The sequence below is a fragment of the Myotis myotis genome, unplaced genomic scaffold (assembly GCF_014108235.1).
Source record: "Myotis myotis isolate mMyoMyo1 unplaced genomic scaffold, mMyoMyo1.p scaffold_m19_p_6, whole genome shotgun sequence".
Classification (NCBI taxonomy): Eukaryota; Metazoa; Chordata; class Mammalia; order Chiroptera; family Vespertilionidae; genus Myotis; species Myotis myotis.
Window position 1 is genome coordinate 97,761,858 of NW_023416368.1, and position 23,488 is coordinate 97,785,345.

Below are 23,488 nucleotides of genomic sequence, written 5' to 3' on the forward strand. Positions count from 1 at the left end.
TTTTTTGAGGCACCTCCGTAGGGACCTGTAGTGGAAGACAGAGAGTCTGGAGCATGGTACTTAGTAAAAGCAGGGTTGGGTATGAGCTGGGCGGCTGCACTCTTTGAACCACATAGGCCCTGTGGCAGGTGGCCGCCCAGCCCAGGACGGCTGCAGCCTGTGAGCACTCAGAGATCACCAACTGATCGGAAAAAGCCAGCAGTTTATTTTATTTTTAAAAGTTATATGCTTTAAATACATGATTTCACCTAGAAGTAGATAAATGTATTTTTATTTTCCAATCTTTTGGTGCAACAGCCTTTCCTTTAAAAATGGAAGTCCCTGTCATTTCTCTTGCTTTAACCCAGACTTATAATACAGGTGGTGCCCTGACCGGGAATCGAACTGGCTAGGCAGCAATATAGATATCTTAATTTAAAAATACTTTATTGCTGCCCTAGCCGGTTTGGCTCAGTGAATAGAGCATCCGCCTGCGGACTGAAGGGTCCCAGGTTTGATTCCGGTCAATTACATGTACCTTGGTTGCGGGCACATCCCCAGTAGGGGGTGTGCAGGAGGCAGCTGATCGATGTTTCTCTCTCATCGATGTTTCTAACTCTCTCTATCCCTCTCCCTTCCTCTCTGTGGAAAATCAATAAAATATATTTTTAAAAAATACTTTATTGCTGCCCTAACCGGTTTGGCTCAATGGACAGAGCATCGGCCTGCAGATTCAAGGGTCCCAGGTTCGATTCTGGTCAAGGGCATGTACCTTGGTTGCAGGCACATACCCAGTAGGGAGTGTGCAGGAGGCAGCTGATCGATGTTTCTCTCTCATCGATGTTTCTAACTCTCTATTCCTCTCCCTTCCTCTCTGTAAGAAATCAGTACAATATATTTTAAAAAATACTTTATTGCTAAAAAATGCTTATCATCTTCTGAGCCTTCAGTGAGTTGCCACTTTTGCTGGTGGAGGTCTTGCCCTGATGCTGATAGACACTGGGCATGCAGTGAAGTACAATAGAGCGAGGTGCACCCATCTTTCCATCTTACTCTCTCCTAGAATTCTTGCACGGGTGCGGTCCCTCAGCCTGGCTGGCGATCGGGGCCAATGGGGGCCCGTTCTCCGGGGAGGGTTCCAGGGTGTGCCCAGCCCTCTCACCCAGTCCCAATCTGCTGGACCCCAGCAGCAAGCTAACTTCCCGGTCGGAGCGTCTGCCCCCTTGTGGTCAGTGCGCGTCATAGCGACTGGTTGAGCGGTTGACCAGACGGTCAACCAGTCAGTCAGACACTTAACATATTACAACATACTACACTTTTATTATATAGGATGTTTGTTCACGCTATTTCTACACACAGGTTGCCCCCAGGTATCCCCAGGTTGACCTTTACCCTCATTATAGAGGTACTTTCAGCCACCTTCAGGACTTCTGTGACCAGTGTCCTGGGGACAATTCAGAGTGACCGTGTCGGAAGTGAGAATTCTGGGGTCTTCCTCTGCCCCATCTCCCGTGCTTCATCTGGTCTCACCTCATTGAAAGCAGAGCCCAGAGGCCCAAACCAGATGTCCCCGTCATCCTGGTCCGTCCATCCAGCCCATCTTAAGAGAGCGCCATGCCCTGCTGGTCCTGCCTCTGGACTCCCATTCTGTCTTCCCACCCTCTGCCTGCATTGAGCACGTGGTCACCTGGCGCTCAGACTGCTGACCTGGTTTCCTGCTTGTGGTCTCTCTCTGTCCCTGTCTCATTGCTCACCGGTACCACCATCCGTACCTTCATAAAACACAGGTCTGATTGTGTGTCTCCTCGACCTACAACCTGCCCCATGGCCCATGGCCCATGGTCAGGAAGTAAAAGTGCTTTAGGGAGGCACACTCTTAGCCCAGCCTGCTTTCTTATCTTCTCTCTGCCCGCCCACTCCCCTGTGCCTTAACCATCTTCGTCCTCTGGCCCTCATCCCTGTGTGTCGCCTCTGCTTCTGCTCATTGCGCTCCCGTGGAACGGCCTTCCCCTTTTCTTTCTCCTCAGGACTCCTACTCATCCTTCAAGATCCAGTGCAGGTGAGGCCCTGCCATGGCACCTCCCTCACCCGCAGGCAGAATTACTTGCCTTCTTCCTTGGGACACTCTCACTCCCAGCGGAAATCCCATCCTTATTTGTTACCACGACACCACCTTGACCACCTGGGCTCCGCTGGGCTGGGGACCCATCTCACTTGGATACCATTACTCCCACAAAGAGATGTGTTTTAAGTTTTTTAAAATAGATTTGTAAACATTATTATTATTACTTGGGGGGAAACCTAGTTCTTTCATAAGCTGTGACAGCCTGGACAGTGCAGGCAGGGGTCAGCTGGAAGGAGCCAGCCCCATCCCCCCGTTCCCCAGTGCTTTAGGTGTATTCTGGTATTAAACCCAGGTCCACGGTCGTGTCTGCAGGAAAACGTCTGTGTTCTCATGAGCTTGGGCAAGAGGGAGCTAACAGTTTACCACTCGCTCTGTTCCTAGACTCTTTACATTTATTTCTTCATGTAATCCTCCAAGAGCCCTGGGAGGTAGATTCCATTTATTGTTCTGCCCAGAGGACCGAACAGTCTCTGGGGGGGATAAGTCATTGGCCCAGACCAAAGAGATGGTCATAGCAGGTGGCAGAGTCAAGATTCAAACTCCTGGTCCACCTGACTCTGTCTTGGAGGAACAATTTTTAAGAAAATGTGCCTAATTCTACAGCCCACACTGGGGAAAAACTGAAGTAGTGGATCTTATACCACTGAAGCAGCGTTGACTTTCGGCGGCACCAAAAATTGCTGCCACCTGCTTCAAGCTTTTTCTCAGACTTTTATTTTGAAATAATTTTAGGTTTACAGAACAGTTTTAAAAAAAGATTGTGCAGAGAGTTTCCATAAACCCAACACCTAGCTTCCTCCTACTGTTAACTTTTTTAAATTATGAAAGTCATATAGCCATTGCAGGAAAATAAAAAAATAAGGGAAAACACCCATAATCCTATGCAACTACAATTAGCTGTCTTTTTATTGTGTCACCTTCTGGGATTTTCCTTCTTTGTACGTGTTTTCCTGCAAGATGCTGTACTAGTTCGTGCAGTACTTTGGAAATGCAGCCTGGTGATGCTTACCTGACCTTTGCCTCCATAGTTCTGTCTCTCTGAGACTCGTGTGTGTAATTGGAAAGCAAATGATTAAGCAGTACTTCCGAAGACCGTGGCACCATGAAACATGGCCTGCGTTTGTGTGGTCACTGTGATCATAAACACACACCCATGCAAATACAAGTGGGGCATAGGAAGTGGTGGTAAGAATACTGTTAATTTTCATTTTATTTTAATGTTTCCCTTTTTTACATTTGAAGTTCACTCTTGTACTAGTATTAACCAAGAGGCATCAAATTCAGGTAATGGTGACATAGGCGACATGTTTTCATGCGCTCTTATCAGTGTTTCAGGAGGCCCGTTTCTCATCAGCCAGGAATCTCTGCAGGTGAGCGGTTGGGCCTGCAGTTGTACTTCAGTGCCGCAACACGCAGCTGGCTGGACTTGTGCCCAAGAATGTTCCTTCCACCTTGTTCTTTTCTTCCTCCTAAGATGACTCACCTATAGCAGTTTGCCTTAGTTTTTAAAGATTTCTTATTGATTTTTAGAGAGAGGAGAGGAGAAAGAGAGAGAGAAACATCTATGTGAGAGAGAACATTCATCAGTTGTCTCTTGTATACCCCCTACCAGGGATCAAGCCCACAACCCGGGTATGTGCCCTGACCAGGAATCGGACCACCAACCCTTTGAGGCGCAGGACAACGCCCAGCCACTGAGCCACACTTATCTTTATTAAACAAGAATAACTTAGAGAAATGCCATCTTAGTATTAGACATTAATTTAGAGACATACCTTATTTTCCAATAAAATAATTAAGTGGGCAGTCTCCCCCATCCCCCCCAAACATCTTTGAAGTTAAGGTTTATTAAAAATAAGAATCCAGCCCTAGCCAGTTTGGCTCAGTGGATAGAGCGTCAGCCTACAGACTAAAGGGTCCTGGGTTGGATTCTGGTTAAGTGCACATGCCTGAGTTGCTGGCTCGATCCCCAGTAGGGGGCATGCAGGAGGCGGCCAATCAATGATTCTCTCTCCCTCTCCTTTCCTCTATCAAATCAATAAAAATATATTTTTAAAAAAATGAGAATCCACTCCTGGGCATTATACCAGATACTTAACCAACATCTAGAGGGTTGGGCACTAAAATCTAGCTCTCTGCCCGACTCTCCCATTTCCACCTCAGTTTTCTCCTTACACAGAATCAGAGTAATATTTTTCTGCACATCATGTCACCGAAATGATGGTAGACTGCTTGAGGGAACATTGGTACAGAATGGATGGTTTCTGCCAGGATAAAGGTCTTACATTAATATTCTATTTGGCAACACATATGTTTTTTACCAGGAATTGTCTCTGACTTCGAGATGTTCCAGAAGGAAAAGCAACTTCAGGTGGTTTCATGGAGCGGTGCGGTTTCTCACCATGGAGCTCGAATTTGTTCTTAGTGTGTGCTGGCACAACATTTTTTTAAATCCTCACCCGAGGGTATGCATGTTGATTTTAGAGAGAGGGGAAGGGGGAGAGAGAGAGAGAGAAACCTTGATGTGAGAAACATGGCTTGGTTACCTTCCCGTATGTGTCCCAACCAGAGATCGAACCTGCAACCCAGGTTATGCCCCGACTGGGAATTGAACCACAACCTTTCAGTGCGTGGGACGACACTCCAACTAACAACCACATCAGCCAGGGCGAAACTTTTTGTGTGTGTGTTTGTTGTTAATCTTCACCCAAGGATATTTTTCCATTGATTTTTAGAGAGAGTGGACGGGAGGGTGAGAGACATATTGATTGGTTGCCTCCTGCATGTGCCCCGACCAGGGTGAGGACTGAGCCTGCAATCGAGGTACATATGCCCTTGATCGTAATCGAGCCCGGGACCCTTCAGTCCAGCGGCCGACACTCTAACCATTGAGCCAAGCCAGCTAGGGCAAAACTTTTTTAAAAAAATCATAAGCCACCTAGAAGTATTGAAAAGTTCTGAAGAGCCTTCTGAGTCTCAAAGAAAGATAACGCAAGAGAATTCTGGGGCTGGAGAGCCTCGGGGAGATCTTGGGGATTACAGATGACACCACCAGTGTCCCCGAGGGTGGGGATGTCTGTGGGCACATACGGAGGAGGGTTATCCTTGTGAGATCAGCCAGGGCAGCAGGCAACCCCGCCCCCACCCCGAGACCCAAGGAGAAGAGGGGGCTGAGAGAGGTCAGCCTGCAGGGTGCCCAGGACAGGGGCGGAGCTGGGTCAGCACGCAGCGTAAAGTTCATTAAGACGTGAGCCATGAAGGTTAGCAGCCACTTCCGGCCATCTCCTACCCCCACCTTCCATCAGAGTCCAGCAACCACACCATCTGTTACGTAGAGATTTTTTTTTTTTCTTTAACCAATGAGAATAATCCTTAAATAGCAGATTGTCTTTAAAGTGAAATAGCCAAGACTGGGCGTACACCCTCACCTTTGGACGCCCTCCCTAATCCCTCTCTGTGTGCCCCCTGCCCTCCCTGTGTACCCAGGAGCGGGCTGACAGAGCACATAGATCAAAGGCAATGCTAACACCCACAGATGAGTGGCACCAGACCCTTGCCCTCGAGAAGGTCAAGGTTCAGTGAGGCAGTGCAATTAAAGTCAGCAGGTGACAGGGTAAAGGAAGCACGCAGGCTGGCCTAGGCTGTGGGGGCGGGGAGTAGGGGAGAGTGGCCCCGAGGGATTCTGGCCTCATCCCAAAGCCAACCAGGCCAAGGGGCAACTGGGCCACAGCACCAGGGACTCTGAGGTCCGAGCTGACATGGGCAACTTGGTGAAAATAACTGTTCACAGATCTTTGAGAACTGAAGAAAACAATACCAGACAAAACACCATGTCTCTGGTTAGACCCTAGGTTTCTTCCTAATGACTCCAAATAGCAAAGGAAATACACTGCTGCAAACGCAGTTCTCCTTTTTAGGAACTCCCTGGCAGGCCTGACCACGTGCAGCGGGGCTGCCCTGCGCCTTGTAATTGCCCTGTATTGACGACCTGAGGTGACCGGCCCTGTGTGCGCCGTGCTGTTGCCTGACTGAGTCTGCTGGCCGGTTCCCAGCAACCCCCGTTTTCTTCACCTGTGCTGCCCTGCGGGGGGGCCCCTACCCCGCCCATCTTTGCTGCCTCTGGAGACTTTCTTCACTGTCACCTGTCAGGATCATTTTGTGTTAACTCGTCTCCCTGTCTTCATTTCCAAACACCATTTAAGGCCGCGCCTCTGCTTCGTGTCATCTGTGAATCTAATGAGAGCCTTTGTGTTCTCATCTCAGGAGCGCTGAGGACAGAGCCCTTTGGCATTCCATCGGAGAGCTTCCTCCTGAGCTTGGTTCATGTGTGTGATGCCACTTAGAGGAGGGGCGCAAAAGAGGCAAATTCATAAAGACGGAGTACATGGAGGTGGTTACCACATCCTGGTGCAGAGAGAACGGAGAGTTAGTGTTTAATGGGGACAGGTTCTGTTGGGTATGGTGCAGAAGTCTTGGTTAGGAGAAGATAGTGGTGATGGTTTCACAATATAGTGAATGTATTTAATGCCAGTGATTGTACACTTATGAATAGTCAAGATGATAAATATGATGCATATTTACCACAATGAAAAAAAAGAAAAGAAAAAGCAGTCACACATCCTACTGGATTGCTCAATTTATCTTACCATGCTTTCTCATGGCTTTGTTTTTATTACTGATTTTAGAGACAGAGAGGGGGTGGGGAGAGAGAGAAACATCAGTTTGTTGTTCCACTTATTTATGCATTCATTGGTTCTTCTTGGATGTGCCCTGACCGGAAATTGAACCCACAACCTTGGTGTATTGGGTCAATGTTTTAACGAACTGAGCTACCCCCCATGGCTTCTCATGGCTTTTTATACTCATCACAGCCTTAGCTGTCTCCCCATATTAAAGCACTTTGCTGTGAGGTCCCCAGACATTTCTCATTTGCTCGGTAATCCTCTCTGAATGTTCTCACAAAGAATCATTCTCAGACCCTCCTCCTTAGCCATGAGAACATCTGCCCGAAGTCTGAGCTATGTGTCCATCACTTCTCCAGTAATCGTCCCTAAGAGGCCGTGCCCTTTGGTCTTCCCACTGAGAGGTGAAGGGAAGGCAGGAAGTAGAAAACTGCTTGCTCTTTCTGCTGAGCCATCTAGTGAGCGATAAGAGAAGCTCTGGGTTTAAATGAGTTCTCAGGACGCATGGTTTTATTCATTGTTGGGTGCTATAGGCTGAATTGTGCCCCCCCCCCCCCTCACTTCCCCATACTGAAGCCCTAACCCCCAATGTGATGTATTTGGAGCTGTGGCCTTTGGGAGGTGATTAGGGTACGTGAGGTCATGAGGGAGGGGCCCCATGATTGGACTAGTTCCATTAGAAAAAGGCAGCAGAGAGCTTGTTCTTCTCCATGTGAGGACACAACCAGAAGGCTGCCATCTGCAAGCCAGGAAGAGAGTCCTCACCAAGGACCAAACCAGTTTTGATCTGGGATTTCAGCCTCCAGAGCTGTAGGAAATAAATTTCTGTTGCTTCAGCCACCCACTGTATGGCAGCTAGAGCTAGCTAAGACAGTGGACGTGAGTGTTCTATTTTTTTTGTTGGTAGTACTTTGGTTTATTTCAAACTTTTCCTTTCAAAATCACTATAGATTCACAGTTCATTGCAAAGGTGGGTACAGAAGGGTTGCATGTCCCCTTCACCCAGTTCTCTCCATTACTTACTTCTTAGGTAACTATATAGGATATCAAAACCAGCAAATTGTCACGGGCACAGTGTGTGAATGTGAATCTAGTTCTGTGTGCAAAATGCAATCGCATGTGCAGGTTCCCATCACCACCACCGTCAAGATCAGGACTATCCATCACTACAAAGATCACCCTTGAACTTACGCTCTATGGTCACACCTGCTCCCCACCATCAGTAACCCCAGGCAGTCACTTATCTGTTCTCCATCTCTGTGATTTCATTTTCTCATTTCAAGAATGTTCTGCAGCCCAGGCCAGTGTGGCTCAGTTGGTTGAACTTTGTCCTGTGCACTGAGAGATCACCGGTTCGATTCCCTGCCAGGGCACATGCCCAGGTTGCAGCCTCTATCCCCAGAAGGGGGCTTGCAGGAGGCAGCCGATCAATGTTTTTTCTCCCTCTCCCTCTCTCTAAAACCAATAAAAACGTATATTTTTTAGAAAAGAATGTTCTGTAAATGGAATCATACAGTGACTTTTTGCATGTTATGTAGTACCGATGGACCACAGTTTGTCTAACCATTTGCCCAGTGAAAGGCATCTAGGTTGTTCCAGTTTGGGGCTATTAAGAATAAGGCTGGCCGAACCGGTTTGGCTCAGTGGATAGAGCGTCGGCCTGCAGACTGAAGGGTCCCAGGTTCGATTCCAATCAAGGGCATGTACCTTGGTTGCAGGAGCATCCCCAGTGGGGGGCGTGCAGGAGGCAGCTAATCGATCTCTCTCATCGATGTTTCTAACTCTCTATCCCTCTCCATTCTTCTCTGTAAAAAAAATATAACAGAAAAAAGAATAAGGCTGCTACCAACCGTCGTTGTGCAGGTTTTTGTCTAGACCCAAGTTTTGCATTTCTGAGATTAATACTGAGGGGTGCAATTATTTCGTTTTCTATACAAACTGCCCAAATGTTTTCCAAGCGGCTGTACCATTTTATATTCACACATGTGAATATCCCAGTTTCTCCACATCCTCGCCAGCATTTAGAGTCGTTTTTATTTTCGTCGTTCTGTTAGTGATAACTCAGGGTGGTTTTAATTTGCATTTCTCTAATGGCCAATGATGTGAAACACCTCCTACACATCTGTTTACATCAGGGAAATGTATCTTCATCTCTTTTGCTCATTTTCTAAGTGGGCTGTTTGTATTTTTACTCTCAAGTGTTGAGAGTTCTTTGTCAGAGGGGTGGTTTGCAAATATTTCCTCCCTCCCCTAGCTTGTCATTTTATCCTCTTCACAGGGTTTTCATAGCAAACGTTTTTAGTTATGATGAAGTCAATCTATAGATTTTTTAAAATGTGGACTGGGCTCTTGGCGTCGCATCAAAAACTCTTCAGTATCCAAGCCGTAGTCCCCTGTTATCTTTGGAGAGGTTTATAGTGTTACGTTTTCCGTATAAATCTGTGGTCCATTCTGAGTTCATTTTTGTGAAAAGCAAGAAGTTTAGGTTGAGATTTATTTTTATGCCTACAGACATGGCGTCGTTGTTCTTTCTATTTTAACTTCCAGAATTATCCATAGAGTAATACAGAATATGGTTTTGTGGTATTGTACAGTTGACCCTTGAACAATATGCGTTTGGACTGCATGGGTACACTTCAATATATTGGAAAATATTTTTGAGATTTTCTTACTACCGTGAAGCAATTGTGTCAATTACACTAGACCAGCGGTTGCCAATTGGTGGTCTGCGGACCACTAGTGGACCGTGAGGTCCGAAAGGTTGGCGACCGCTGCATTAGACCACACAAAGCAATCATATTGCTGCTGCTGCTTCATTATCAATGCCTGAATCGTTACATATGTAAATAAATATGAATGCCTTTTTCACAATATCTTTTCATGTTCCAGGTCTAGTCTTAGTAATACATAGAATATCTACAGTGTTTCTGTATCACATAGGACAATATTGATGTAGGTGCTGACAGATCATTCATCTTATAAGCAGACAACAGAAACTTATAGTATTGATAAATACAGTGCAGTACTGGAAATGTATTTTATGATTTTCTTTTTTTTGGATTTTTTTTAATTATTAAATCTTTATTGTTCAGATTATTACATTGATTTTCTTAATGACATCTGTTCTCTAGCTTGCTTTATTGTGATAATACAGTATATAGTACATAGAACACATAAAGTATGTGTTACACACCTGCTCATGTTATTAGTGAAGCTACTATCAACAGTAGGCTATTAGTGGTTAGCTTTTGGAGGAGTCCAAAGTTCCATGCAGAGTTTTGACTGCCGGGATCAGTGCCCCTAACCCCCACATCGCTCAGTGAATGGCATACCCACATGTCCTGTATGATGATTATGCAAAAAATATGTGTTTCCTATTAATATTATCCTTTTGCTATTTGTGAAGGATTTTTCAACACAAATTCCCAATCATCATTACTAAACATTATTTCTCAACTTATAAAAGTATTTATACTAGCAGCAGTTAACTGTGGATGGTGGCATTATGGATTATTTCTACTTTTATACCTTTCTGTGGTCTTTAAGTTTTCTGCACACATAGTCAAGCAGACACCACAGTGTTTTAAATGTTATCCTGGATAATTGGGGAGTAGGGGGCTCGTGTACTTTCTATGGGGTAAGATCGGGTTTAGAAAGAGTGTTCTTTCTGGCTCATGTTATCTTCTAAGCCACAAGACACCTTTTTTCCTTTGTGCCCTAAACCATGGGGCTATGGTGTTTTTCTCCTCCTGTAGTTTTATTCTTTGTTATACCATCTTGCTTGTGTGACATCTAAATGAAGCAGGGCAGAGAAATCAATGAGTCATCTTGGCATCGATTTAGTCTCTTCTCAGGCGTCAGAAAAGACGGGAACTGTGAACTGAAAACTTCATCTTGTGTCAGAGTTTTTTAATTGTCTCTCTAACACTTGCTCATAGCTCGAGCTTGCTAGAACTTTCCAGAGCGGGCGACACTGTCAGCCTGAAAGGAAAGTTTGCTGAGATAGAGAGTGGGGGCAGGGAGGGTACGCAGGACTTCACTGAGTGTGAGGAAAGGAGCAGTTATTTCGCAGCCAGGCCTTGGGAACTGCTGCGGGGCTGGGCATGGCTGTTCCTGCCGAAACATGCTGCTGGTCTGGCCCGTTCGTGTGGCTTTTTGCAGAAAACTGCAGGAACCTCTGTGCCAGGGTCCAGCTGCTTCCCCATCAGACAGCAGGAGGAATCTACCATTTAGAATATAAAATTATTGCTTGAAAGTCAATTTTTCTTGAAGCCAGTGTGTTTTGAGATGATAAAAGACAATTTAAAAGCAATTAAGATGATCACTTGATATGCCATATTAAGCTTTCTCAGAAAATGACTTTCAAAGGATTCGTAGCTATTAAATCTCATTCACAGAATTTCCTTGTGGGTCCTTACAATTCCTGCAAAGGCTAATGGGGTCGTGTTTGTGTATTAGAGAGGAAGGTGTATGCAGGTGGAGCATAACTGCACTAGAAAGTAGCCCCTGAGCCTGGACGTGTGGAGCCTGGTCAGGCAGGACCCTGGCATCTATCACGCAGCTTGGTCACATTTGCTCAGAGACTCCTCTTTGGTTCAAGAAACTAAGACAGAACAGGCTAAAGATCATGGGAACAGGCCGCCATCCGTGTTTGTCGCTGAGAATGGGGGCTGGGGGGCTGTTTTCCTCCAGGCAAAGAACTTTCTCCATTTTCACTGTTCACTGCTTTTTCCCTGCTGCTCCTCGGTCCGTTAGAAAGAGCCCTGTGTGCCAGTCGATGGCCGCTCAGCGGTGGGCAGACAGTGCTAATTAGGCCCTGGAGGGCGTTTGTGGCCGTGCAGACGGTGGGGGCAGCCTCTGCCCAAGTCCGCGCGGGGCTGTCCCAGGGTGGCGTCTGGGTAGGATGCGTGCGTGTTTCTGTCTCAGCCCCGAGCTCGATGCCCAACGCGTACTGTGTGTTGAACTACAAACCAGACGCCTTGTTCTCCTGCAGAAGGCCGGCTGGTCCTGCCGAGTTTATCTGTTGAATTCTCATTCCGTCCAATTCACCCATTTAAGTGTACAGTTCAGGGCCTTTTAGTATATTCAGAGTCAGTGCAATTAACTTTAGGACCCAAAAAAGAAACCCCACACCCACCCTCCAGTCTCCCCCCGACCTGGGCACCTCTTACTCTACTTCCTGCCTCCATGGATCCGCCTGTTCTGCCCATTTCCTGTGGAGGGAACCCTGAAAGCGTGGTCTGTGGCTGGCCTTTCCCTCCGCGCACTTTCCAGGCCCACCCTGACCGTAGCCGTATCAGGGCCGCACAGCGAAGCGCCAGGGTCTGTGAGGAAGAAGGGAGGGGAAACCTGAGCCAGGGCCTTGCCTGTGGATTCCCTGGGGAGGAAAGGGCGAGGCAGGGCTGACGGCATGAGGATGGGCTCCTGCGAACAGTCCCAGGGGGATCTGGGGCACAGGCCCGGGTGATAAGCTTAAGGCAGGTGGCTGGTGACCCTGAGTGTGAGGCTCCACCAAGGAGGTGGTTGGGAGGTGGGCTCTGGGTGGCTGCTTTGCTTATTCATGAATTTAACTCCTGCAGGTGAGTCCTCACCATCTCCAGGAACCGGCTGCCCTTGCAGTGGGGGCAGTCCTTCCAGGTGAGCTGGGCCCCAGATGTCAGACCATCAAAAATACAGAACAGAAAGACATGCTTCATACCGCTGATCTTTGGCATAGGTGCTGATTCATGTCTTGATCAAGCCGTTATTTCCAAGGCTGCATATGTTACAGAAAGACTCGATTGGTGGCTGTGTATCTTATTTTAAAAGTCTTATGTAGCTTGAGTGGTGTGATGGTTAGACTGTTGCAGAGGAAGAAGAATTTATTTCAGTAAAGTCACATTGCCACCAAATGGGCATCGTTAAAGTTTTCTGTAAGAAGTTCCCCAAAATAAAAGGCCATCTCATATACTTTTGGAAGAAACCAGTGCTCTGTGGTGTGTGTTTGAGCAAATACAGGTGTTCTAAAATATAATAACTTCTCATTTAACACCTAATATACTCAATCCTTATTATTAGCATATTCTGTATTTATGAATTCACTTATTTGCTAAAATGTATTTGTAACCCCCAAATTGATACCTAGTAATTATAAACTAATTACTGTAATCCTGTGGCACACCAAAAAAACATACATGTTGCCAGTCTGACCAAAAAATAGGTCTAGTTTTGATTCGTTCACACCAGATAGGAACTATTGTATTGGCTATTGTCACTTTTTTATTTAGTCAGTGCTCCTGAGTAAATAGCCAGGTATTGCATGTTTTAAAAACTCTTGGGTCACACCGGTGGAAAATTGTTGCTCCAGGAACCTCGGATGAGTAGAATCCTGCAATACTGTCCTTTTGTGGCTGGCTCATTTCACGGAGCGTAAAGGCCTGAAGGCTCGTCGATGGAGGGTGTGTTAGAATGTCCTTCCTTTTTTCGACTGAATAACATTTCATGAAAAAGTGGTTCCTTGACCTGTTTTATAGGAGGCACTGTCCTCCATTCAGTTGGGGAAACCGACTCAGATCAGAATAAATAAGTACAGTTGACCCTTGAACAACCTCTGGAACCAGTGCTTCTTAGAGAGTGTTTTTCTTCTGTGGACTGTTTGGTTAAGGTAGAATCCATCCCGCTTCAGGCAACGCTGGGCGTCACAGGAGCAATGTGTCAGTCCTCCCAGGATGTGCAGCAAAGGGTGCATTTCGGGACCTGTCTCATATTTCTACGAGAAGGTCCTAATCGCCAGGGTGGAGTTTACTGTGGTGCAGAAATGGCGGGCAATGCCTGCCCTGGACCCCGAAGGCCTCGATTTCATGGCGATTGCTAGCCGCTATGGATGGTGATGTCACTGTGTTTGGGGGTCACTGCCCAGGTGGCATCCTCACCATGCTACGCTCGTTAAAGAATGAGTAGTGGGACAGTACGCTTTCTGTGCATGTGGAGTTTCCGTTTGCGAGCTTTTCCATTACTCCTCTACCAGAAATTTCCCCTGGACACATGTCCACCTGCACACTTGCAAGCTCCTTAAATTTCCACCAAAATTAAAACTCACCCAGCATGCCGAGGCCCCCCACCCCCACCCCCAACCCCCCAGAGCTCCTGAAAGAAGTAGTTTCCTCTAGGGCCAGCCCTGTGCCCACCCCCAGGTGACAGTCTCCCTGCTTCTGAGACCAGAGCTCCAGCCACTTTCTTCCAGAAACCTTGATGGATGGGAGGGTGGGGGACCCAGAGCCAGGTCGGGAAGGCCACCGGGCAGATTTCTTCTTATGCTGCTGTTGGTCTTGGAGCAAAGCTTTCAGATGTGGCTTTCACCTGAGAATAAATTAACCAGGCAGCCTACTTGAGTTAAATGGTTCACCTGTTAAATAGGAAGGGAACCCAGCCTAGTTAATGATAGCTTGGTTCTCAGAGTTGCTTCCATCAGTGGGAAGGTGCTTCCTAATAGCTCAGCTCTTAGTTAATGAGCAGATGGGAGTGGACAGCCCTCTGGTCCCCTGTTGCATGTTAGGTTGGTTTACAGTCACCCTATGAATAGGTTCAGAGCCTGCTGTCTGCTTTGGTGGTTAGATTCTGCTAGAATTCTTATGAACCGCAGTGCATGCCCCTCACCGTGGTGGTCTCTGAGCCTCAGTGTGTGTGTGTGTGTGATGTCAGCACAGCCACACGAGCATGGAGCTCCCTTTTCATGATCTGAGCTTCTCTACAGTGAACAGACCTGCTCTCTGCTCTTGACTTCCCGCTGACACGGAGGATGCTTTGTTGCTGTTATTCTGCCAAAGGAAAAAATGTGGCGCGATTTGCACCCTAAACGGTCACAGTAGGGACCAATTTCCTGCTTCCAGAGCTGCGGCGGCGGCCAATACAGTAAGAGCAGGCGCCACTTCACATTTCCAGAAGGATCTCACGGAGGCATAAAACTGCTAGAGTCCGGGAGCCCCAACCGCGAGCATGGGGAACGCGCATCCCAAAGGCAGCGGCAGGGCCAGTGCGCCGCCCCGCCCCGAGCTGTCCTTCTGTGGCTCCTTTCCTAGGAGATGGGGCGAGAATGTCTTTCTAAATAATGAGCTGCTAACCTCCAAGATCCTGTCCATGCTGCGGCCACAGTCAGAGCAGGGCTTCCAGACGGGGCGCCTCCACTACCCTGCCCACTTCCTCAGCACCAACTCTGTCCTTGCCTCCGTCACAGCGGCCGTGAAGGAGCCCCCGCGACCCACGCTCCTGTCTGACGGCAGCCTGGCCCTCTCCAGGAATGCCGGCATGACCGTCTCGCAGAAGGGCAGTCCACAGCCAGCACCCAGCCAGGCGGGAACAGGGGCAAGACTCGGGTAAGCGGCCCTCTCTGCTGTGGGTGCGGAGGGGGAGGGAGCTCGGGGTGGCGGTCGGAGGGGACCCTCCGGCGGCCTCTCTGAAGGGAGACCCGGCCAGGAGGTGAGGTTCCAGGAACGCCGGTTCAGAGCCACTGCTTTCTCTTTTTAAAAGCTGTGGTTTTGCTTCTTGCTCTCGAAGGACCCTCGTCCGGGGTCCCTTTCTTTACTCAGGACGAGGCTAAAAGTCCCACTGAGGTCGCCGTGGAGGTTGCGTCCTGTTATTGATGCCCACCGCAGTGTTTGCAGGCCTCCCCGGTGGCTCATCTGATACCGCTTTCAGCAGTGCTGGGGGAGCAGGCCTCGTGCCGAAAGGTCTTCGTGTGATCCTTGTTGGATCGGCTTTCTCTGAAGGGTTCTCCCCCAACCCCCCGCGGAGTGAGGCTTTGTCCACGAACTCTGAGCTCTCGCTTGAAGGAATTTGGGGGCGAGGGCGCCACTGGCCAGTAAAGGAAGCTTACACTTACCGCACCCCGACTGTGTCTGAACAGTAAAGGTCGTTATGCTGGAAGAGGTCCTGATGCTGTGTTGACAGTCTTCTAATTTTCAAAAGTGACTTGTGACAAAGTAAAGGCTCATACTAAAATCCACAGAGTTCTCCACTCGTATTTAAGCAGATTGATTAACAGTCTAATTTGCCTTCATAAGATGGGGTGTGCATATTTAATTCAATATTTTGAAATAATTGTTTTTATGATTTTTTTTTTTAGACCAGTCATAGGAGAGATGGATGAAGCCGACTCTGTATTTTTGAAATTTAAGCAGGTAGCTGACGACTCCCTTTCACTTACATCCTCGAATGCCGAGTCCATTTTTGTAGAAGGTACTGTCTTCCCAATTCCTTCACTGGTGACATGTGGTCCCCACTCACCCTGGGGATGCTGGGACCCATGTCAGTTTGTTCATGGGATGAAGGCCAGTCAGGCTGAGGTGCTAAGCAGTGGCCTCCCGCCCTTCCCCCAGACCCCTACACTGCCTCACTGAGGAGTGAGATCGAATCGGACGCCCATGAGTTCGAGGCCGAGTCCTGGAGCCTGTCTGTGGACCCGGCGTACGCAAAGGAACAAAAGAAGGAGGTGGCGAAGAGACAGGATGTGATTTATGGTAAGAAATCCTACGCCCCCACACTGGCATTTCCTTCTTTTCTTTCCTTTTTTCTTTTTTTCAAATTTTTCCACCTGGAATCTGGGCTCCACTGCTGACGCCTCCTGAGACTCTCAGCCGCTCACTGCTCTCCCCAGGACAGGGAAGAGGTGGCCAGGAACATCCCCAAGGGTCAGGATGGCCGAATGCCCTGGCCTGACTCATCTTACCTTGTTGGTGACCCTGAGAGAGAAGGAAGGCCTCAGCATGGCTGTGATTGGCATGTTTGGGAAGCATGTCCCTTTCTCCCCATGTGACTGTAGCACCAGCTTCCTGGTAGGCGCTCCTTCCCACTGGCTGTCAGAGAACCAGGCCATGGGCAGCCACTGTCCTGAGACGGGATGTTGTAGGTTGCAATGAAAATCCCAGCTCCTAAGGCACAGAGCCATTCCCAGGCCAAGAGCTGTGCTGGGGGCCCTAGCCCTCCAAGCCCCTTTCAACAGAGTGACAAAGGCCCAAAGGGAGAGAAACAGCAGTGGGAGAGAGAAGCATCGATTGGTTGCCTCTCGTACGCACCCCAACCGAGGACTGAACCCACACCTAGGGATGTGTCCTGACAGGAATCGAACCCACGACCTTTCGGTGTACAGGATGATGTTCCAGCCAACTGGGCAGCCCAGCCAGGGCTGTTACTGGCTCTTCTCCTGGTCCTCTCTTCATGGGAACCATCCCCCAAGAATGACTATTGTGTCACCTGAGGAGGCACTTTGCTGTTCCTTGATGGCATTCTGGGAGGAAATGCTGGTTCTCTCTTGGTATCCCACACGGCAGGTCTAGCTCCGAGACCCCCGTGTGCCACTTGGTAATGTCCACTGGCACTCACGTCCTTCTGCGTTTCACACGCTGAGCCCCCTGCCTGGCCCAGAGTAAGGTGGGGTGTGGCTGTGGAGGAAAACCTTTTGGATGCTTTCCCTCAGGGTCCAGGGCCAGGCCACAGATCCTGCAGAGAGGGACAGGGGGACCAGCCTAGATCCCCCCTTCCATCTGGGCAGCCAGTTGCCACCTGATCTATACTGCTGGGCGAACACAGACTGCTTCCAGCCCTCCTCCGGCCCCTCTGGACACCTGGGGCCCAGCCCTGTTGACCTTGGTTTTATCTTGAAGAGCTTTAAGGCCTTGTCTTGAATATCAGAAAAACTCTAACACAAAACCTGACCTTTCTTTGCCTTTACAATGAATTCAAATCTCACTTGCCCTGGCCAGGTGGCTTAGTCTGAGTCTGGCCATTGACATGCACAAATGTGTGAGTTTCACACCCCAAGGAGTGGTGTTTATCCAATCTTCTGGCTTAAACAGCCTTGAAATGTCTTTGTTCGACTCTAGGCACAAAGCCCTCCTGTGGCCCCAGCTGATTTGGCTCAGTGGATAGAGCATTAGGCCAAGGACTGAAGGGTCCTGGGTTCGATTCCTGTCAAGAGCACTATCTCGGTTGCAGGCTCAATCCCCAGCCCCGGTCGGGAAGCAGCCAGTAGATGTGTGTCTCACACATCAATATTTCTCTTTCTCTGTCTCTCTCCCTCCCTTCCACTCTCCCTAAGAGTCAATCGAAAAATGCTCAGGCAGGATTAACAACAACAAAAACACCCTCCTGTGAATTTGAGGACAGTACACATCGTGGGTCCTCCCTGTCCTGATGTCACTCCATCCCCCGCTGCTCCCTTAAGATGGGAGCCCTGCAGGACTGGGGCCGGAAGGCCTGGCCCCTGGGCAGTAAGGCCTCGGGGACAAAGATTTGGGTGGAGAACGGAGAAGCCAGCCTGGTGCGTGGTGGGCAGGCAGCACACACAGTGCCCCCGTGGGACACGAGGAGCCAAGCCAGGGTGTGCTCCCACTCGGGGTAAGTTCTGTCGTCCATGTCTCCGCAGAGCTGATACAGACGGAGGTGCACCACGTGCGGACGCTCAAGATCATGCTGAAGGTCTACTCCAGGGCCCTGCAGGAGGAGCTGCAGTTCAGCAGCAAGGCCGTCAGCCGCCTCTTCCCGTGTGCAGACGACCTGCTCGAGGTGCATGGCCACTTTCTCTCTCGGCTAAAGGAACGCCGCCAGGAGTCCCTGGAAGAGGGCAGCGACCGGAATTACATCATCCAGAAAATTGGGGACCTCCTGGTACAGCAGGTGGGCAAGGCCAGCACAAGCCCCGCCCCCTCTGTTCCTCCTAATCACAAAAACATGGCTCCCTGCAGTATTGGAATTCATAAGAAATACATGTGGTCTTCATCCAGCTTCCTGGCTCCCAGCTCCCAGCCCTGGGGTTTCCTGAGTGCTGAGAGCATAATGGCATCTGGTCTGTGAATGGTAACTGTCAGGAAGAGCCTAAGGATGGGAGCTGATTGCCAGGGGACCCGACCATTGATGAGAGGGTTGGAATTTCGTCACCCCCAACAAGAGGGGGTAGAGGTTGAATCAATTGATAGTGGTCATTGAGTTAATCAATAGTAACTGTGTAGTGAAGCCTCCATAAAAACCCAGTATGGTTTGGAGACCTTGCAGGCTGTGAACACATGGAGATTTGGGGAGTGGTGCCTGGGCAGGTCACAGAAGCTCTGCGCCTTTCCCCATCCTGGCCCCACGCATCTCTTCCATCTGGCTGTTCCTGAGTTACATCCTTTATAACAAACCAGTGATCTAGCAAGTACCATGTCTCTCTCCGTTCTGTGAGCCACTCTAGCAAATTCATCTAACCCAAGAAGGGGATGGTGGGACCTCTGGTTTATAGCCAGTCGGTCAGGGGCTCGGGTGACACCTGGTGTCCTGGGGAGGGATACTTTTGAGGGACTGTACCCTTAACTGTGGAATCTCACGCTGTCTCCAGGTAGACAGTGTCAGACCCTGCTGTTGTCTGAGAATCATTACTATGGAGGGGACCGCCCCCACATTGGAATTGGGCCCAGGAACCCTTTCCCCCGATTGGTTGAGAGCCTGCCTCTCTAGAAGACAGTGATCCGGGGCCCTTCCTGCTGTGTGTGCAGCTAATGGTCTAACCACAGACGCCTAAATAGCAACACGCTTGTGCAATCACTGTCCAGCAGTGCATTCTGGGCTTTTCTTTGGTTGATTGGCTGGCCTTTATTTTTTTTGTCTTGGTGGCTGTGTTTCTTTGTTAGAAGCGTATTGATTACCCAAAGCCATTCATGGGGGAGGGGGGTGCTGACCCTGAATTGACTTCAGAGTCAACCTCTGAGTCTTGGCCAAGATTGACAGAGGATCTCATTACCCCTCATCTGACCTCAGAGTGCTCCAGGATCTGAGTCAGCTCATGGGAATTAATTAGAAGATACCCCTTTTGCTTTTAAATTTTTCTAACATTCTTTGGCTTAAATATATTTTTTCTTCTCAGATTTCAGGAAGTTGTTACAGCACCTATAATGGCATAAAGCTCATGAGCACTTTACCTTTCTGTACCTTGCCGTGAGACACCTGTAATGAAGCATTGCTGTGTTTGAGAGTGTGTTAGAGAAGAAAGTTAAATTGCAAGTGAACTTAGTATTTGTTTTAGGAGAAAACAGATGAGCTGGAAGAAAACTTTCCCTGGTGGTTAACATCTCCACTGTCTTTCTTCAGTTTTCAGGTGAAAATGGAGAGAGAATGAAAAAGAAATACGGTGTCTTTTGTAGTGGACACAACGAAGCAGTCAGTCATTACAAATTGTTGCTGCAGCAAAATAAGAAATTTCAAAACTTGATCAAGGTAAAAAGAACTATAATTTTAATTAAAAACATATCCTCTTTGCTGTAGGTTTTCCCCTACAGAGCTGTTTGGAGATCCTTTGATTAAGGTGCCCGTTATAAATCAATGACTTTCAAGTTGTTATTTCATTCTTAATGACACATTCAGAACAAGTCAGTGGAATCTTCTGGAGAATCCCCAGGTGCAAAGTAGAGTTAGAGCTTTGTTCCTCGACACACCACGGTGGCCCCTGAGATGCCCCAGCATAGAGCCCGCTGACCATCCTTCTCAAAATGTTGAGGTGACACAGTGTGGTTTCAAGGGGCACCCTTCCCTGGGAGCCACCCCCTCCAGAGTCACCTGTTGTGGCTTCAGACACTCCGACTGATGCAAGGTGTGCCTTACTCTAAATCTTTGCCTCCTCCCCTCTCTCGTCCCCATTTGTTCCCTGATAGCCTGTGGAATGACCCACACCCATGTTTTGCCTATCAGTGTGTGGACGCTCAAGCTCAGAACTAAAAATACGTCCCCAGCCTGGGTCAGCCGGGTCGGGCAAGGCCCACCTCCCATGTTCTAGACAGGACACCTGGTTGAGGCTGCGGGGCTCCATCAGCGTGGCTCTGCAGCAGCCCCTGCCACCTGATCCAGGAGGGTTCCACCACCTGCACCTGTACCCTGAGGTGACATTCTCTAACGAATGGTCACTTCACTCCATTACCATCCTAGTGGATAGACATGAAAGGGAGAGGGCACTTCAGGGCCTGAATTCATCTGTGCTGAGCAGTGGGACAGGCCACCCGACGTCATGGCTAGAAACACCTGGGAAGTGGGCAGGTTCTGATGAGTCACACGCATCCCACCAGGACTCCCGGTCCTCTCTGCAGTGCTGGCATTTCTGATGCAGGCGGACAGTGGGCTGGTACACTCTGGAGAGCTGCTCTCAGTCCCCACCCAGGAACGGCTTCTGAAGGCCAGTTCTTGGGCTCTTACCAGAGGTGTGCGTCAGACGCCAGCAGGGAGCGGTTCAGGAGGCCCCAGCCCAGTCATTCTGGAAGGTTCCAGCAGCCGTCAGTCAGGGTTGGGATCCCATGCAGGGTGCGTGTGTGCATCATGCAGCTCTCCAGGTGGTTCCCATACCCGCCCCTGGCTGAGTCTGGTTTCTTCTCAGCTGGTCTCTCGGGGGCCCTCTTACAACAGGCATGACTGTCTTGGCCTTTGTTGCCTTTACGCAAACAGAGGGGCTCCCTGCTTTTAAATACCTGGTGAAGTGCAGAGAAAAGGTCCCCACCAGCCAGGAGAGGAAGGCGCGCCCAGCCTCAGGATCCGATCCAGTTAAACTCACTGATTTGGCAGGAATAAAACGTCAGTGTGTCATGGTTTCTTTCCATTTCATAGAAAATCGGCAGCTCTTCCATCGTGAGACGCCTTGGCGTGCAGGAGTGCGTTCTTTTGGTCGCTCAGCGCATAACCAAGTACCCCGTGCTGGTGGAGCGCATCCTTCAGAACACGGAAGGTGCGCAGCCACCCCTGCCCTGCCCGTGGTGCTGGGGTCTGTCTGCCTGCCCCTCTGGGCAGCGGATTGGATAAGTGCCCCTCGGATTTGTCCCTGGTTCTCTGGGTTCAGCTGAGCGTGGCGATCATGAGCCAGGTGCCACCATGCGAATCCACTGTGTTGGGTGCTGGGGTTTCCAACAAAGGAAGATGGGCACTGAGTCTCGTTTGCCTGCTGTTACCCCTGCCCCTGGCACAGGCATCTGGGGAGTGGATGAATGATGGAGAAAGTGCCCTCGTTAAGGTCACTCCTGAGTGATCCAGACGGGCACAGAGTCCAGGGGCAGGGCCATGAGAGGGACTTGCCTACAACATGGAGGGCAGAGGAGAAGGCCAGGGCAGTGCTGGCCATGCTCCCTCAGCTCCAGGGGATTTAAGCGTGGGAAAATGAGCACGTTTCCCCACCATGAAAGCCGTATCCCTAGCTCATGGCGATGGCAGGGGTGCAGGGAGGCTGTTGACCAGGCAGTGCCCACGGAGCTGTGCAGGGCTGCTCTTACCAGGGCAGTGCACCTGACTTCAACAGACACTCTGGGCAAAACCCCAGCGCTGGGCTAGTGCATGTATTTTGGAGAAGCATTGATGTCTTGGGAAATTCAAGTTGGGAGGTGATTCTCGAGGGCCCTCTAAGCAGTCCTGCCTCAGGGAATGCAGCTCACAGACCCCGTAGTATGTCCACCTCTGCCATGTTCATGAGCGCAGACGAAGGAAAGCACTAACTCTGCTGTGTGTGGCAGCTGGCTCCAAGGACTACGAAGACCTGACCCAGGCCCTGAACCTCATCAGAGACGTTATCTCACAAGTGGACACCCAGGTCAGCGAGTGCGAGAAAGGCCAGCGCCTCAGAGAGATCGCGGGGAGGATGGACCTGAAGTCCTCCAGCAAGCTCAAGAACGGGCTGCCCTTCCGCAAGGAGGACATGCTGCAGCGGCAGCTGCACCTGGAAGGCACTCTGGCCTGGAAGACCACGGCGGGGCGCCTGAAAGGTAAAGCCTGCCCGGCGTGCAGCGCGCTCTGGGGGTGCTGGGCACTGCTTTGGAGTAGGAGCACCGTCCGAGGGGGTGGGCACCCTCTGCATTGCTGGTGCCATCGAGGAGTAGTGGCTCCATCTTCGACCGGTGGCACCTTCTTGGTTTGGTACCACCTTGAATTGGTGCTGCCAACTTGGAGTGGTGCCACGATCTTGGAGGAGGGGGTGCCCTCTGGGTCAGTGAGCACCATTTGGGGTTGGTGGGTGCCGCTGGCCAGAGCCACTGCGGTCTGGCTGCTTTGTGGCTGAAGGGAGATTGTGTGCAGAGTCGGGATGAGCACAGGCAGCCAGGAGTGTAGTGAGAATGAGATGCTCACACCAGCACCCTCTCCCTCCACATTTGAGATGGTGGGATGCACACCAGGCGGGCATGGGACTCATGGACGTTTGAATAGAAATCCAAAGCTTCGTGAGGCCCAGGTTACTTCCAAACAAGCCATGGGTGCGCCTGCAGTGGCCCAACCACCAAAGAGCCTGGTTTGGGTAGAAAACACCACACAGACCTCAGTGTCCCCGGGCACCCCAGTCACGGCTAAGGGTGTGCTCTGAGCCCAACTTTCAGAATTCATGGCGTGATCTCACGCTCAAGGTTCATGAGCCTCTGGAAGCATCCTGGCCTGTCCACTGGCATCAGCATCTGTAAAGATCCTAAAGGGAGTGGCAAAATCCTCAGGTGGTCAAACGATGGAATGTGTCTGTGGTATTTTGCATGACATGCGTCCAGTAGATACAGTTGCAGCGGTTCTCAACCTGTGGGTCGCGAACAATGAAAATACATCCTGCATATCAGATATTTACATGACGATTCATAACAGTAGCAACATTACAGTTATGAAGTAGCAACGAAAATAATATTATGGTTGGGGGTCACCACAACATGAGGAGCTGTATTAAAGGGTCGCGGCGTTAGGAAGGTTGAGA

At 49.6% G+C, this 23,488-nt stretch overlaps 1 protein-coding gene across 3 annotated transcripts in view; it reads left to right on the plus strand.

Annotated features, from left to right (window-relative positions):
- Window positions 1–23,488, plus strand: part of ARHGEF18 (Rho/Rac guanine nucleotide exchange factor 18) — a 104,695-nt gene that overhangs the window by 67,743 nt on the left and 13,464 nt on the right. For 2 of the 3 annotated variants that reach the window (XM_036312369.1, XM_036312370.1), the window contains 7 exons: window positions 14,999–15,137; window positions 15,887–15,999; window positions 16,140–16,280; window positions 18,185–18,435; window positions 19,882–20,007; window positions 21,382–21,499; window positions 22,275–22,523. In XM_036312369.1, the coding sequence (XP_036168262.1) occupies window positions 14,999–15,137; window positions 15,887–15,999; window positions 16,140–16,280; window positions 18,185–18,435; window positions 19,882–20,007; window positions 21,382–21,499; window positions 22,275–22,523 (1,137 nt within the window). Of the gene's footprint in view, window positions 1–12,365; window positions 12,424–14,998; window positions 15,138–15,886; window positions 16,000–16,139; window positions 16,281–18,184; window positions 18,436–19,881; window positions 20,008–21,381; window positions 21,500–22,274; window positions 22,524–23,488 lie in introns of all 3 variants that reach the window. The other variant, XM_036312371.1, reaches the window with a different exon arrangement.